Source organism: Danio aesculapii, chromosome 14 (genome assembly GCF_903798145.1).
Source record: "Danio aesculapii chromosome 14, fDanAes4.1, whole genome shotgun sequence".
NCBI classification, from domain to species: Eukaryota; Metazoa; Chordata; class Actinopteri; order Cypriniformes; family Danionidae; genus Danio; species Danio aesculapii.
This window is the reverse complement of record NC_079448.1, coordinates 4,503,809-4,515,856: the sequence shown is the minus strand read 5'-3', so window position 1 is coordinate 4,515,856 and position 12,048 is coordinate 4,503,809. Positions and strand designations below refer to the sequence as shown.

General features: G+C 39.0%; 1 protein-coding gene across 2 annotated transcripts in view; it reads left to right on the top strand.

The window, feature by feature from the left end:
- Positions 1–12,048, top strand: part of pdgfrb (platelet-derived growth factor receptor, beta polypeptide) — a 99,888-nt gene that overhangs the window by 68,508 nt on the left and 19,332 nt on the right. For both annotated transcript variants that reach the window (XM_056472971.1, XM_056472970.1), the window contains 7 exons: positions 3,638–3,846; positions 5,969–6,063; positions 6,160–6,292; positions 8,082–8,186; positions 8,271–8,381; positions 8,688–8,838; positions 11,288–11,454. In XM_056472971.1, coding sequence (XP_056328946.1) covers positions 3,638–3,846; positions 5,969–6,063; positions 6,160–6,292; positions 8,082–8,186; positions 8,271–8,381; positions 8,688–8,838; positions 11,288–11,454 — 971 coding nt within the window. The remainder of the gene's footprint in view (positions 1–3,637; positions 3,847–5,968; positions 6,064–6,159; positions 6,293–8,081; positions 8,187–8,270; positions 8,382–8,687; positions 8,839–11,287; positions 11,455–12,048) is intronic.

Here is a 12,048-nt window from a genome sequence, read left to right as displayed (position 1 = left end):
CATCATCACTATCATCATAATTGAATTGGTATATGCAAATTTCTTAGGATTTGACTAGGTTTACTTTACTAATTTTTGTACTGTGCATTGTACATTATGGATGGATGGATGGATCATATATAGATAAATATATAGATGGATGTATGAATGAAGATTATAGGTGGATGGATGGATGGATGGATGGATGGATGGATATAATAATGGATGATATATATAAATAGAAAGATGGATAAATGGCTGGATGGATGGATGGATGGATGTATTAATAGATTATAGATGAATGGATGGATAGATGTATAATTGGAAATTATAGATGGATGGATGGATGGATGGATGGATGGATGGATGGATGGATGGATAAATGGAGGATATATATATGGATGGATGGATCAGTGAATGGATGGACGTATTAATAAATGATATATAGCTGGATGAATAGATCTATTAATAGATGATATATAGATTAATGGATAAATGGGTGGATGTATTAATGGATGATATACAGATGAATGGATGGATTAATGCTTGATAGATGAATGGTTGATTGGATGGATGGATGGATGGATGGATGGATGGATTAATGATGATATGTAGATGGATGTATTAATGGATAATATAGAGATGGATTGATGGATGAATGTATTAAAATGATATATAGATGGATTGATGGATGGATCAATAAATGTACGATAAATACATGGATGGATTGATGGATGGATGTATTAATAGATGAAATAGAGATGGATTAATGGATGGATATTGTATGATAGATAGATAGATGGATGGATGGATGGATGGATGGATGGATGGATGGATGGACGGACGAACGGACGGACATATAAATGGATGATATATGCGTGGATGGATGTATTAATGGATGATATATAGATGCATGGGTGGATGGATGGATGTATGGATGGATAAATATATAAATGGATGATATATAGATGGATTGATAAATTGATGGATGTATTAATGGATGATATATTGATGGATGAATCAATGGATGGATGGATGGATGGATTGATGGGTGGATGGATTAATGGATGATATATAGTAAGATGAATGAATGGATGGATATATTTATGGATGTTATATAGATGTATGTATTAATGGATGACATATAGATGGACGGATGGATGGATGGATGGATGGATGGATTATTCGATATTATATAGATGGATGGATTGATGGATGGATGTATTAATGGATAAAATAGAGATGGATTGATGGATGGATTATTGGATGATATATAGATGGATGGATGTATAAATGGATGATTTATAGATGATTGATGCATGGATTAATGTATAAATGGATGATATATAAATGGATGGATGTATCAATGGATGGTATGTAGATGGATTGGATAGATGGATGGATGTATAAATGGATGATATATAGATGGATTGATGGATAGGTGGATGGTTGCATTAATGGATGATATATAGATGTATGAATGGATGGATAAATGAATAATATATAGATGCATGGATGGATAAATGGACCATGAACTCTAGATCGTCACAATATTCCACCGTTAAGGTCTCTCATTCATATTTAATGTGAGCTGTTTGCGGGATGAGTAAATGTAAAGCTGATGAGTTTGCACATGCTCTCAGAAAGCACTATATAAACACACAGACATCAGCGTAATTGATCAGGATGTGTGTGTCCATCAGCCCGTCCAGAGTGAGGACTGTACATCATCTAAGCGCTGTGGCTGAGCTGATTAAAACACCTAAGAGCAGCACAGACACACTGCTGAATGAATAATACATACAGCACATATGCTAAAGCGGTTATTAGCACACACCTCCGCCTGTCACTGCACACTTGTTCAAGGGTGGAGGCACTTATGAGCGCTCTGCTGGATATTAGGAACTCAGATTAGTGTATTATTGTGTGGGTTTGTTCTGGTTTGCAAGCAAAAGTGCAGATTTGACATTTGATGTCTTCTAATGATGGGTTCTGATGGCATATTAGCGTACTATGTTTGCATAATGTGTAGAGTTCACACACTATGTGGACTCTGTGCCTTATGTATGTGAAAACAATGGACCCTTTTTACATTTCTGGGTTTCTCAGTAGCGGAAGGCATCATGGTTGGTAAACTTAGAGCGTAGTGAATGGGAGAGTACGACAAATCTTTTTTTTTTACAATCCTATTTGCTGAAATAATAATTTAAACACTGGCAACAAAGATGTGTTTTGTGTGTGTGTGTATGTATGTATATATGTTTTTTAATTATACCAACCTAATACCACTGACTGATTAACATGCATGGCGAATCATCTGACAACATGTTGCTAACTGCATACATCATTTGTCATGCTATTTTCATAATATTCTGATGGCCCGTTTCCACTGAGTGGTACGGTACGGTTCGGTTTGGTTTGGTACGCTTTTATGGCCGTTTCCACTGTCAAAAAGCGTACCGAACCGAACCGTACCGTACCACTTTTTCGGCACCCTTTCGAAAGGGTACCAAACACGAGAAAGGGTACCAAAAGGCGGAGCCACACGCACAGCTGAACGCTATTGGTTTACAGAGATACGTCATTAGCTTACGCAACAAGCCGGAATGAAAACAAAAAACCCGCCATGTTTGAAAAACACAGCGAGAGATTTTAGCGGAATTATAAATACATATAATAACAAGCCGTGGTCGATCTGGGCTAAAACAAACCTTGTCGTCATCTTGATGGACAGCCACAAATCAAAGAAGAAGAGCAGATTTACCCTGAGCCCCGTAGTTTTTTACGAGCCAGTCTGAGGCGCGAGCGGTTTCGCTTTCTTGCTAGCGCTCGCGCGCGTCTAACATTATATCTTGAATAACAAACTTCTTGAGCTGATGATGATAACCTGCGCTTGATTATTGACGTGCTTTTGAAACCCGATCTTGTCAGACACTGACAAACGCGAGAGTGAAGCGCAAAGAAACAAAGAAGAAGCCGGAAAAAAAGGAGCACATTATTTTTTCAGCAAACGCGAACAAAATGCCATGTATAACTAACTTATTATCTTCACCTTTTGGACTAATATGAACCGGGAATGACGGAATACTGTCTAACAGAGGCTACATGTGCTGCTGAAGATTACAGACACAGATAAGAGGTTTTCACTGACTGTAGGCTATAATTTCTGTTGTTTTGAACCTAAATACGGGCGAAATGTCTGTTGTGTGTAGTTCTTATGTATTTGGTAACATATCGGAGACTGTAAGGGGCTGTATGTGTTTATATTTGTTCATTTATTTAGTTATTTAATATAATTACAAACATTACAGTAGGCTGTTTCGCACTGTCTTTGATCTGCAGTTATAATCAACTCATGTTCATTGAAAAGTTAGTAATAAACATTTCTACACAAGCATTTATGTGTATGAAGCGTCTGTTTTGTGAGAAGTGCTTCTCATATAATATGTAAGTGACCCTTACAGTTTTATAGTAGACATTTCCTCGAGCTAGAATGACGTCAACTGAAACTTTCTGTCGTACACCACGCCCACCAAAAGGGTACCCTTGTTAGTGGAAACGCAAGCCTGATAAAGGTGACCCATACCAAACCGAACCGTACCGTACCAGTCAGTGGAAACGAGCCATGAGTGTACTCTTTGTTTTTTTTGTTCATTAGGTGCAGTAATAGAAGTGCGGTATGGAGCCCTCTAGTGGAGGATCCAGAGAGCGTCACCATCCAGACTAATGTCACCTACAACAACACTCGCAAGATCCACCAGGTGCTCAGTCAGGTGACGCTGGTCCGACCGCAGCTGCTCACCATCCGCTGTGAGGCCAGCAATGAGAGAGGAGCCCGAGCCCGGGACATCAGACTGGTCAACAGCAGTGAGTACTGTGTGTGTGTGTGTGTGTGTGTGTGACCTATTAGGGTTGGGTTTAGGGGTAGGGTTGGAGGAAGAGGACAGAATATATAGTGTGTACATAATAAAATCATTATATCTATGGAGTGTGTGCACATGTGTGCGTGTATGAGTGTGAGACAGGAGGGTGTTAAAGCCTCTGTGTGTGAATGTGTGAAATGAGGATCTGCTGAATGGAGCGGCACCCGTGGAGATCAAACACAGAGTGACTTTGGTTTGAATCCCATGATCCTCTAGTGCTGCTTTCATTAGCACCCTGAATGCGGCGTGAAACCCGTTGAGCTCATTGAGAACCCGATACTGGTTCAGCCGTGAGAAAAATCCTGAAACACAAACACCCTCCAAAGCTGCAGGCTTCCTATTGACTTTATATACGAGCCTACTGTCCAGTATATGAGCCACACTGACTTGATTTAAAGTCAACATCACCCTTCAGTTTTCTCCCATTGCCATTGTACTATTCTCACAGATTTTACTTGTATATTCAAACTTCTCTACTTGATAAGTGATTAAAAGTACACCTTCATATTTTATTTTAATTAAATTGTATTGATATAAAGGAAGGAAAGAAGGAAACAATGACAGTGCATGATACATCCTTTTTGTTTTATCCATCAGTAATTGATAAGTTTGTGGAATATTTCTCTATATGCTCACAATAATGCTATTTAAATGAACATTTAAGTATTAAATTAACATATAAGTAATGTAATTAAACTGTAATTAAAATTTTTATAAAGTAACTAATTATTAATTTTTAAAATTACTTAGAATAATTAGTAATACTTAAAATTACTTGGTGTCCTTTATGCATATTTAATTCATTCATAGTTTAGGGTTTTGTTTGTATTAATATTATTGACTCTATTGTGTGTGAATGTATTTAATTGAATTCAAGCAAATTAATGATTTATATTTATTTAAGAACTTTTTATTTTTAGAAACCCGAGAACACCTTAGAAACCACCATATCATCTCTGTGACACCCATCATAATACCTTAGAAACTACCCTATGATCTATGAAAACCCACAGAACACCCTAGAAACCACTCTATTATATCTGTGACAACCTCAGAACTCCTTGGAAACCACCCTATTATCTCCCTGACAACCCCAGAACACCTTAGAAATCACCCTATCGGCTCAATGGCAACCATCAGAATACCTTAAAACCACCCTATCATCTCTATGGCAACCCTCAGAACACCTTAGAAACCACCCTATCACCTCTGACAACCCCCAGAACACTTTAGAAACCACCCTGTCATCTCTATGGCAACCCTCAGAACACATTAGAAACCACCCTATCATCTCCATGACAACCATAATACCTTAGAAACTACCCTATGATCCATGACAACCGACAGAACACCCTAGAAACCACTCTATTGTCTCTATGACAACCCCAGAACACCTTAGAAACCACCATATCATATCTATGACAACCATCATAATACCTTAGAAACCACCCTATCATCTCTATGACAACCATCATAATACCTTGGAAACCACCCTATCATCTCCATGACAACCATCACAATACTTTAGAAACCACACTATCATCTATATGACAACCTCCAGAACATCATAGAAACTACCCTATGATCTCTGACAACCACAAAACACCCTAGAAACCACCCTATTGCTTCTATGACAACCTCAGAACACATTAGAAACCACCCTATGATCTCTGACAACCCACAGAATACCTTAGAAACCACCCTATTGTATTTATGACAACCTCAGAACACCTTAAAAACCAACCCCCAGAACACCTTAGAAACCACACTACCATCTCTATGACAACCCCAGAACACCCTAGAAACCACCCTATTGTCTCTATGACAACCTCCAGAACACCATAAAAACCACCCTAAGATCTCTGACAACCACAGAAACCACCCTATTGCTTCTATGACAACCTCAGAACACATTAGAAACCACCCTATGATCTCTGACAACCACTGAACACCTTAGAAACGACCATATTGTCTCTATGACAACCGCCTCAGAAACCAGTCCACCTTTAAGTATAATAAAAAGTATTTGATGTGTTTTTAATAATGATTTTGTGTTTTCTGTATAGCGCTGTTCTCTCAGGTAGCTGTTCTGGCCGCTGTCCTAGCGCTGGTGGTCATCGTCATCATCTCCATCATCATCCTCATCGCTGTGTGGAGGAAGGTCGGTGACTTCACTTCCTGCGTGACTGAGACTAAGCTTTATTCTGTTACAGATGTAACAGCATTAAACTGAATCTTTACATTGTTTTGCCTGAAGAAGCCACGGTATGAAATCAGGTGGAAGGTGATTGAATCGGTCAGTTTGGATGGACACGAGTACATCTACGTTGACCCCATTCATCTGCCCTATGACCTGGCCTGGGAGATGCCACGCGACAGTCTGGTGCTGGGTGAGAACAGGACACGTTGATTCACCATATTCAGTGTAACTGTAGTGTCTTTTCTGGACGATCTGATATAAACTTTTCCTCAAGCAACTTCCCAGAACACTGTAAGAAACTTACATCATCAATCATCATCATCATTTATATAGCCATGTCAACCTCAGAAACCAGACCACCCTATAGTCTCCATGCTCCCAATAACACCTTAGAAACCACCCTATCAGCTCTATGACAACTCCCAGAACACCTTAGAAAACACCCTGTCATCTCTGACAACCCTCAAAACACCTTAGAAACCAACCTATCATGTCTATGACAACCCTCGAAACACCTTGGAAACCACCCTATCATCTCTACGACAGCCCCAGAACACCTTAGAAACCACCCTATCATCTCTATGACAACAACCAGAACACCATAGAAACCACCCTATCATCTCTGACAACCCCAGAACACCATAGAAACCACACTACAATCTCTATGACAACTCCCAGAACACCTTAGAAACCAACCTATCATGTCTATGACAACCCTCGAAACACCTTGGAAACCACCCTATCATCTCTACGACAGCCCCAGAACACCTTAGAAACCACCCTATCATCTCTATGACAACAACCAGAACACCATAGAAACCACCCTATCATCTCTGACAACCCCAGAACACCATAGAAACCACACTACAATCTATATGACAACTCCCAGAACACCTTAGAAACCACCCTATCATCTCTGACAACCCCAGAACACCATAGAAACCACCCTATCATCTCTGACAACCACAGAACACCTTAGAAACCACACTACAATCTCTATGACAACTCCCAGAACACCTTAGAAACCACCCTATCATCTCTGACAACCCCAGAACACCTTAGAAACCACCCTATCATCTCTATGACAACTCCCAGAACACCTTAGAAAACACCCTATCATCTCTGACAACCCTCGGAACACCTTAGAAACCACCCTATCATCTCTATAACAACTCCCAGAACACCTTAGAAACCAACCTATCATCTCTATGACAATCCCCAAAACACTTTAGAAATCACAATAACATCTCTGACAACCCTCGGAACACCTTGAAAACCACCCTATCATCTCTATGACAGCCCCAGAAAACCTTATAAACCACCCTATCATCTCTATGACAACAACCAGAACACCATAGAAACCACCCTATCGTCTCTGACAATACCAGAACACCATAGAAACCACCCTATCTTCTCTGTCAATCCCCAAATCACCTTAAAAACCACATATCTTCTCTGACAATCCCCAAAACACCTTAGAAACCACCCTGTCATCTCTGACAACCCTCAGAACACCTTAGAAACCACACTACAATCTCTATGACAACTCCCAGAACACCTTAGAAACCACCCTATCATCTCTGACAACTCCCAGAACACCTTAGAAACCACTCTATCATCTCTATGACAACTCCCAGAACACCTTAGAAACCACTCTATCATCTCTATGACAACTCCCAGAACACCTTAGAAACCAACCTATCATCTCTATGACAATCCCCAAAACACCTTAGAAACCACCATATCATCTCTGACAACCCTCGGAACACCTTAGAAACCAACCTATTATCTTCATGACAACTGCAGAACATCTCTATAGCAACCACACTGAATCACCTTAGAAACCAACTGGTTATGTCTATGGCATCCACCCAGAACATCTTAGAAACCATCTTTTTAGCAAATACTCAAAACCCTCCCATAACTGCTTCGTGTGTGTTTATGTAGGTTTGTTTGTTTACTGATGTCTGCTTCTGCAGGTCGTACATTGGGTTCTGGAGCATTCGGTCGTGTTGTCGAGGCAACAGCGTATGGTCTTGGCATTTCCCAGTCAGCCACTAAAGTGGCAGTGAAAATGCTCAAATGTATGGGTGAAACACAGAATTAAACCTGAATTGTATGAGTGTGATAGATAGCTGTAGTCATTTTATGTCCTCTTATCACTTCAGCAACGGCCCGCAGAAGCGAGACACAAGCGCTGATGTCTGAACTCAAGATCATGAGTCATCTGGGTCCTCACATCAACATCGTCAACCTGCTGGGCGCCTGCACAAAACAAGGTGAGAAAATACCACCACACCATTACTGAAAGCTGACAGCTCCTGTAATATTGTATATTAAACAGTGCCTCCAGGACTTTGTGAGTCCAGTGATCCTTGAGATAAATAAGTGTACTTTCATATCAAAATACAAGAATTTATCCAAATAATTAATCAAGTTTTGAGAAAAGGCTTTAAAAGCCTGTAATTTTAGGCCACTGTTCCAGGAGCCATAAATGAAAATGCTCGACCTCCTTTAGTGGTTGTCCACATGTTTTATCTTCAGAGATGTATCATCAGGTGTATTCTTTCTTTATTTCTGCACAGGTCCATTATATTTGGTGACAGAATACTGCCGATATGGAGATCTGGTGGACTACTTGCACAGAAACAAACACAGCTTCCTCCAGAACTTCGCCGATAAAAACCACATCGCCAACGGCACTCAGATCTGCAACGACAGTGACAGTGGGAAAGAGTGAGAGTTTATTATGGCCAAATAAACATTGTTTAGAATCTTATTTTTATCATTTTTTTATCTGTAATGTTAAAGAGATAGTTCACTTAAAACAAAACATTTTGTCTTAGATGTTTTGAAAAATGCTGAAAATGTGTAGCCCCTCACTAGTGTTGTCATGAAACTGGATACCAATCTGTACTGAAATTGTAAAAACATCCATTTCCCGTTAACATTTGCGCGCTGTTGAGCCATTGTGTTCACGTGCTCATCAGAAATGACTGTGGTTGGCCGTGAAGGTCATCAGTTCACAGAACTCACCGCTGTTTACTGAGTGTAACCACGGATACAGGGACGCTGGAGTGTTTTAAACGAGTTAAGATCAGCTAGTTTGTTTATAAGCTGACATACGAGCGATCCGCTGATGAATCGACTGATCTTCATGGCATTAAAACGCTCCAGTGTTCCTGTGGTACCACTTAGTGGCGAGTTTGGTGAACTGATGACCTTCACGGCCTATCACAGTTATTTCTGTAGAGCAGATAACACAATGGCTAATCAGTGCTGTTTAAGAACGTGCTGAACAGTGCTCAATGTTATCAAGAAAATGGACGAGAATTGGAGAGAATTCAGTATCGATTGGTATCAAATTCCAGTATCGTGACAACACTAGCATTTACTTCCATAACATTTGTTTTCTTACTAAGGAAGTCAATGTTAACAGGTTTCTAACATTCTTCAGAATATCTTGTTTTGTGTTCAACAGCATGAAGAAACCAGTTTGAAACCATTTGAGGCAGATTAAATATTTTTGAATAAATCATTTTTGGGTGAACTATCCCCTTAAACTGTAAGAGGCTAAAGGATTATATGCGTTTGTTTACATGACAAAACATGTATTTTTGACTCAAGAAGGTCCATACTGACTCCAAAGACAGATACTGATAAGATCAGGGCCTGGTATGTGGACTTTGGGGGTTTTACGATGTGGTCACATGTTGATTGGTCAGTTTGAATGTCTCAACATTTGGGCTTTAGTCACATGGTCAAGAAAGATACAAAATAGGTGGTAAAACGCTGCTCTGCCTCTTTTCTTTTCCTGGCCTGTCTTTTCCTGGTCTGCTTTCCTCCTCTGCCCTCTCCTCCTCTGGAGTCTATCTTCTCTGACTCTACTGCAATCAGGCTAACTTCTAGGCCTGCTCTCTTTGTCTCTCTCTCTCCCTCCCCCTGTGTCTCTCCTTCTACCTCTGGTAACTTTAATTTAACATTTAAGCTGGGTACAATTTATATCATATGTTTTATCATTTCATATTTGATCATTTTATACAGTTATTTTGTAACTAATTCAGTTGTAACCATAGCAAGTTATTGTCATTAAATCATCTCGTTTTCAAGTATTGGTGAATTACTTTTGATTTAACATCAACACTTAACTGTTCCATATTGCAATACAATACAATCACATAATATCAACGCTCTCCCACATTTATAGCTATTAATACTGCCCATTCGGCAGAACTACAGTTCGAACCGCTGTGGTTCTAAAACCCAATCCTACAAACCAGGCTGCATTAATTTATAAAACACAAATAACAGTTTAATTTGAATATTTTTATTTTTTTTCCTGTCATGCGAAGCCGAATTTTCAGCATTAGTATTTTAGACTTCAGAAATTGTACTTATAGTACGTTTAATTATTATTTCCATTGACTTCTGAATATTAAAGACAGTAATACACAACTATTCAATAATGCATGGTACAATTTAATAAAAGCTTTTAATTTGTAATGATGCATTACATTGATCAAAACCGACAGTTAAGACATTCATTATGTTAAAATAAAAGACTTAGTTTAAAAAAAGGCGTATATCTGATATTTCTGTTTATAAATTAATATATATTTAAAATAAAAATTTTTACAATGTTGATAATAATTAAAACCATTATTCATAATTGATTAAAATTGAGCACTAAATCGACAGTTAAACATCTAAGTATTATCATACAGAATGTATTATTATCAATTAAACCTTTTTTTTTACATTTAGTGTTAGCATTTAGCGTTAAATAAGTGAAGTTTCACAAACTAATTTTGAGAGGAGCACGTGATATGATTGACTGCAGCTGGCCACTCATCTACATTCACTAGTTAGCCAATCAGATTAACCCCAACTCACTATAAGTAGCCTAGCTAGAACTACTCTCTTATCTTCGTGTTCCGAAGAAACCCCCCATCCACCCCTTCTCCTCCTTTCTTCCTTTACCACGGGGAGCTCTCGAGAACCACCTGATCTCGTACTCCCCTCACATGCTCTATGGACCAGGCGGGAGCCCTGGGCTCAACTATCTCCGAGCTCAGGGTTCTCTCCCGGGACAGCATGCCAAACCTGCTAACAGTTGTCAAACAATAGTGTGAACTCTTGAAAGCAACATAAATGTTTATAATATCTAAGTTGCTGTGCTGTGCAGGTATGTGTCGTTCGGCAGTGAGTGTGATGGAGGTTATATGGACATGACCAAAGACGAGCAGACTGAATACGTCCCGATGCAGGAGCTCACGGACACTATCAAGTACGCAGACATCCAGCCTTCCCCCTACGAGTCTCCATACCAGCAGGACATCTACCAGGAGCAAGGTACACGCGTCACCGGCTGTCCCAAAACATTTACATCTACTAAGGCACAAAGTGTTTCTGAGATAAGCACCTGAAACCAGTCTGCGTCAACCGGAAACTGCAACCACTTTTTTTTATATTATAGTGACGCAGTTCCTGGAGAATTGAAATGTTAAATGAGTAAACAGTGGGCGTGGCTTGTTTTTTCTACTGCAAGCTGATTGGATGTAGCATTTATTTATTTATTTATTTATTAAATATGTTTATTTATTTATTTATTTATTTATTAAATACATTTATTTGTTTATTTATTAAATACATTTATTTGTTTATTTATTTATTTATTTTATTTATTTATTAAATACATTCGTTTAAATATATATTTATTTATTTATTAAATACATTTATTTATTCATTCATTCATTTTCTTTTCAGCTTAGTCTCTTTATAAATCCGGGGTCTCCACAGTGGAATGAACCGCTAACTTATCCAGCACGTTTTATGCAGAGGATGCCCTTCCAGCTGCAACCCATTACTGGGAAACACTCATACACACTCATTTACACACATACACTATGGACAATTTTAGCTCACCCAATTCACCTGTACCGAATG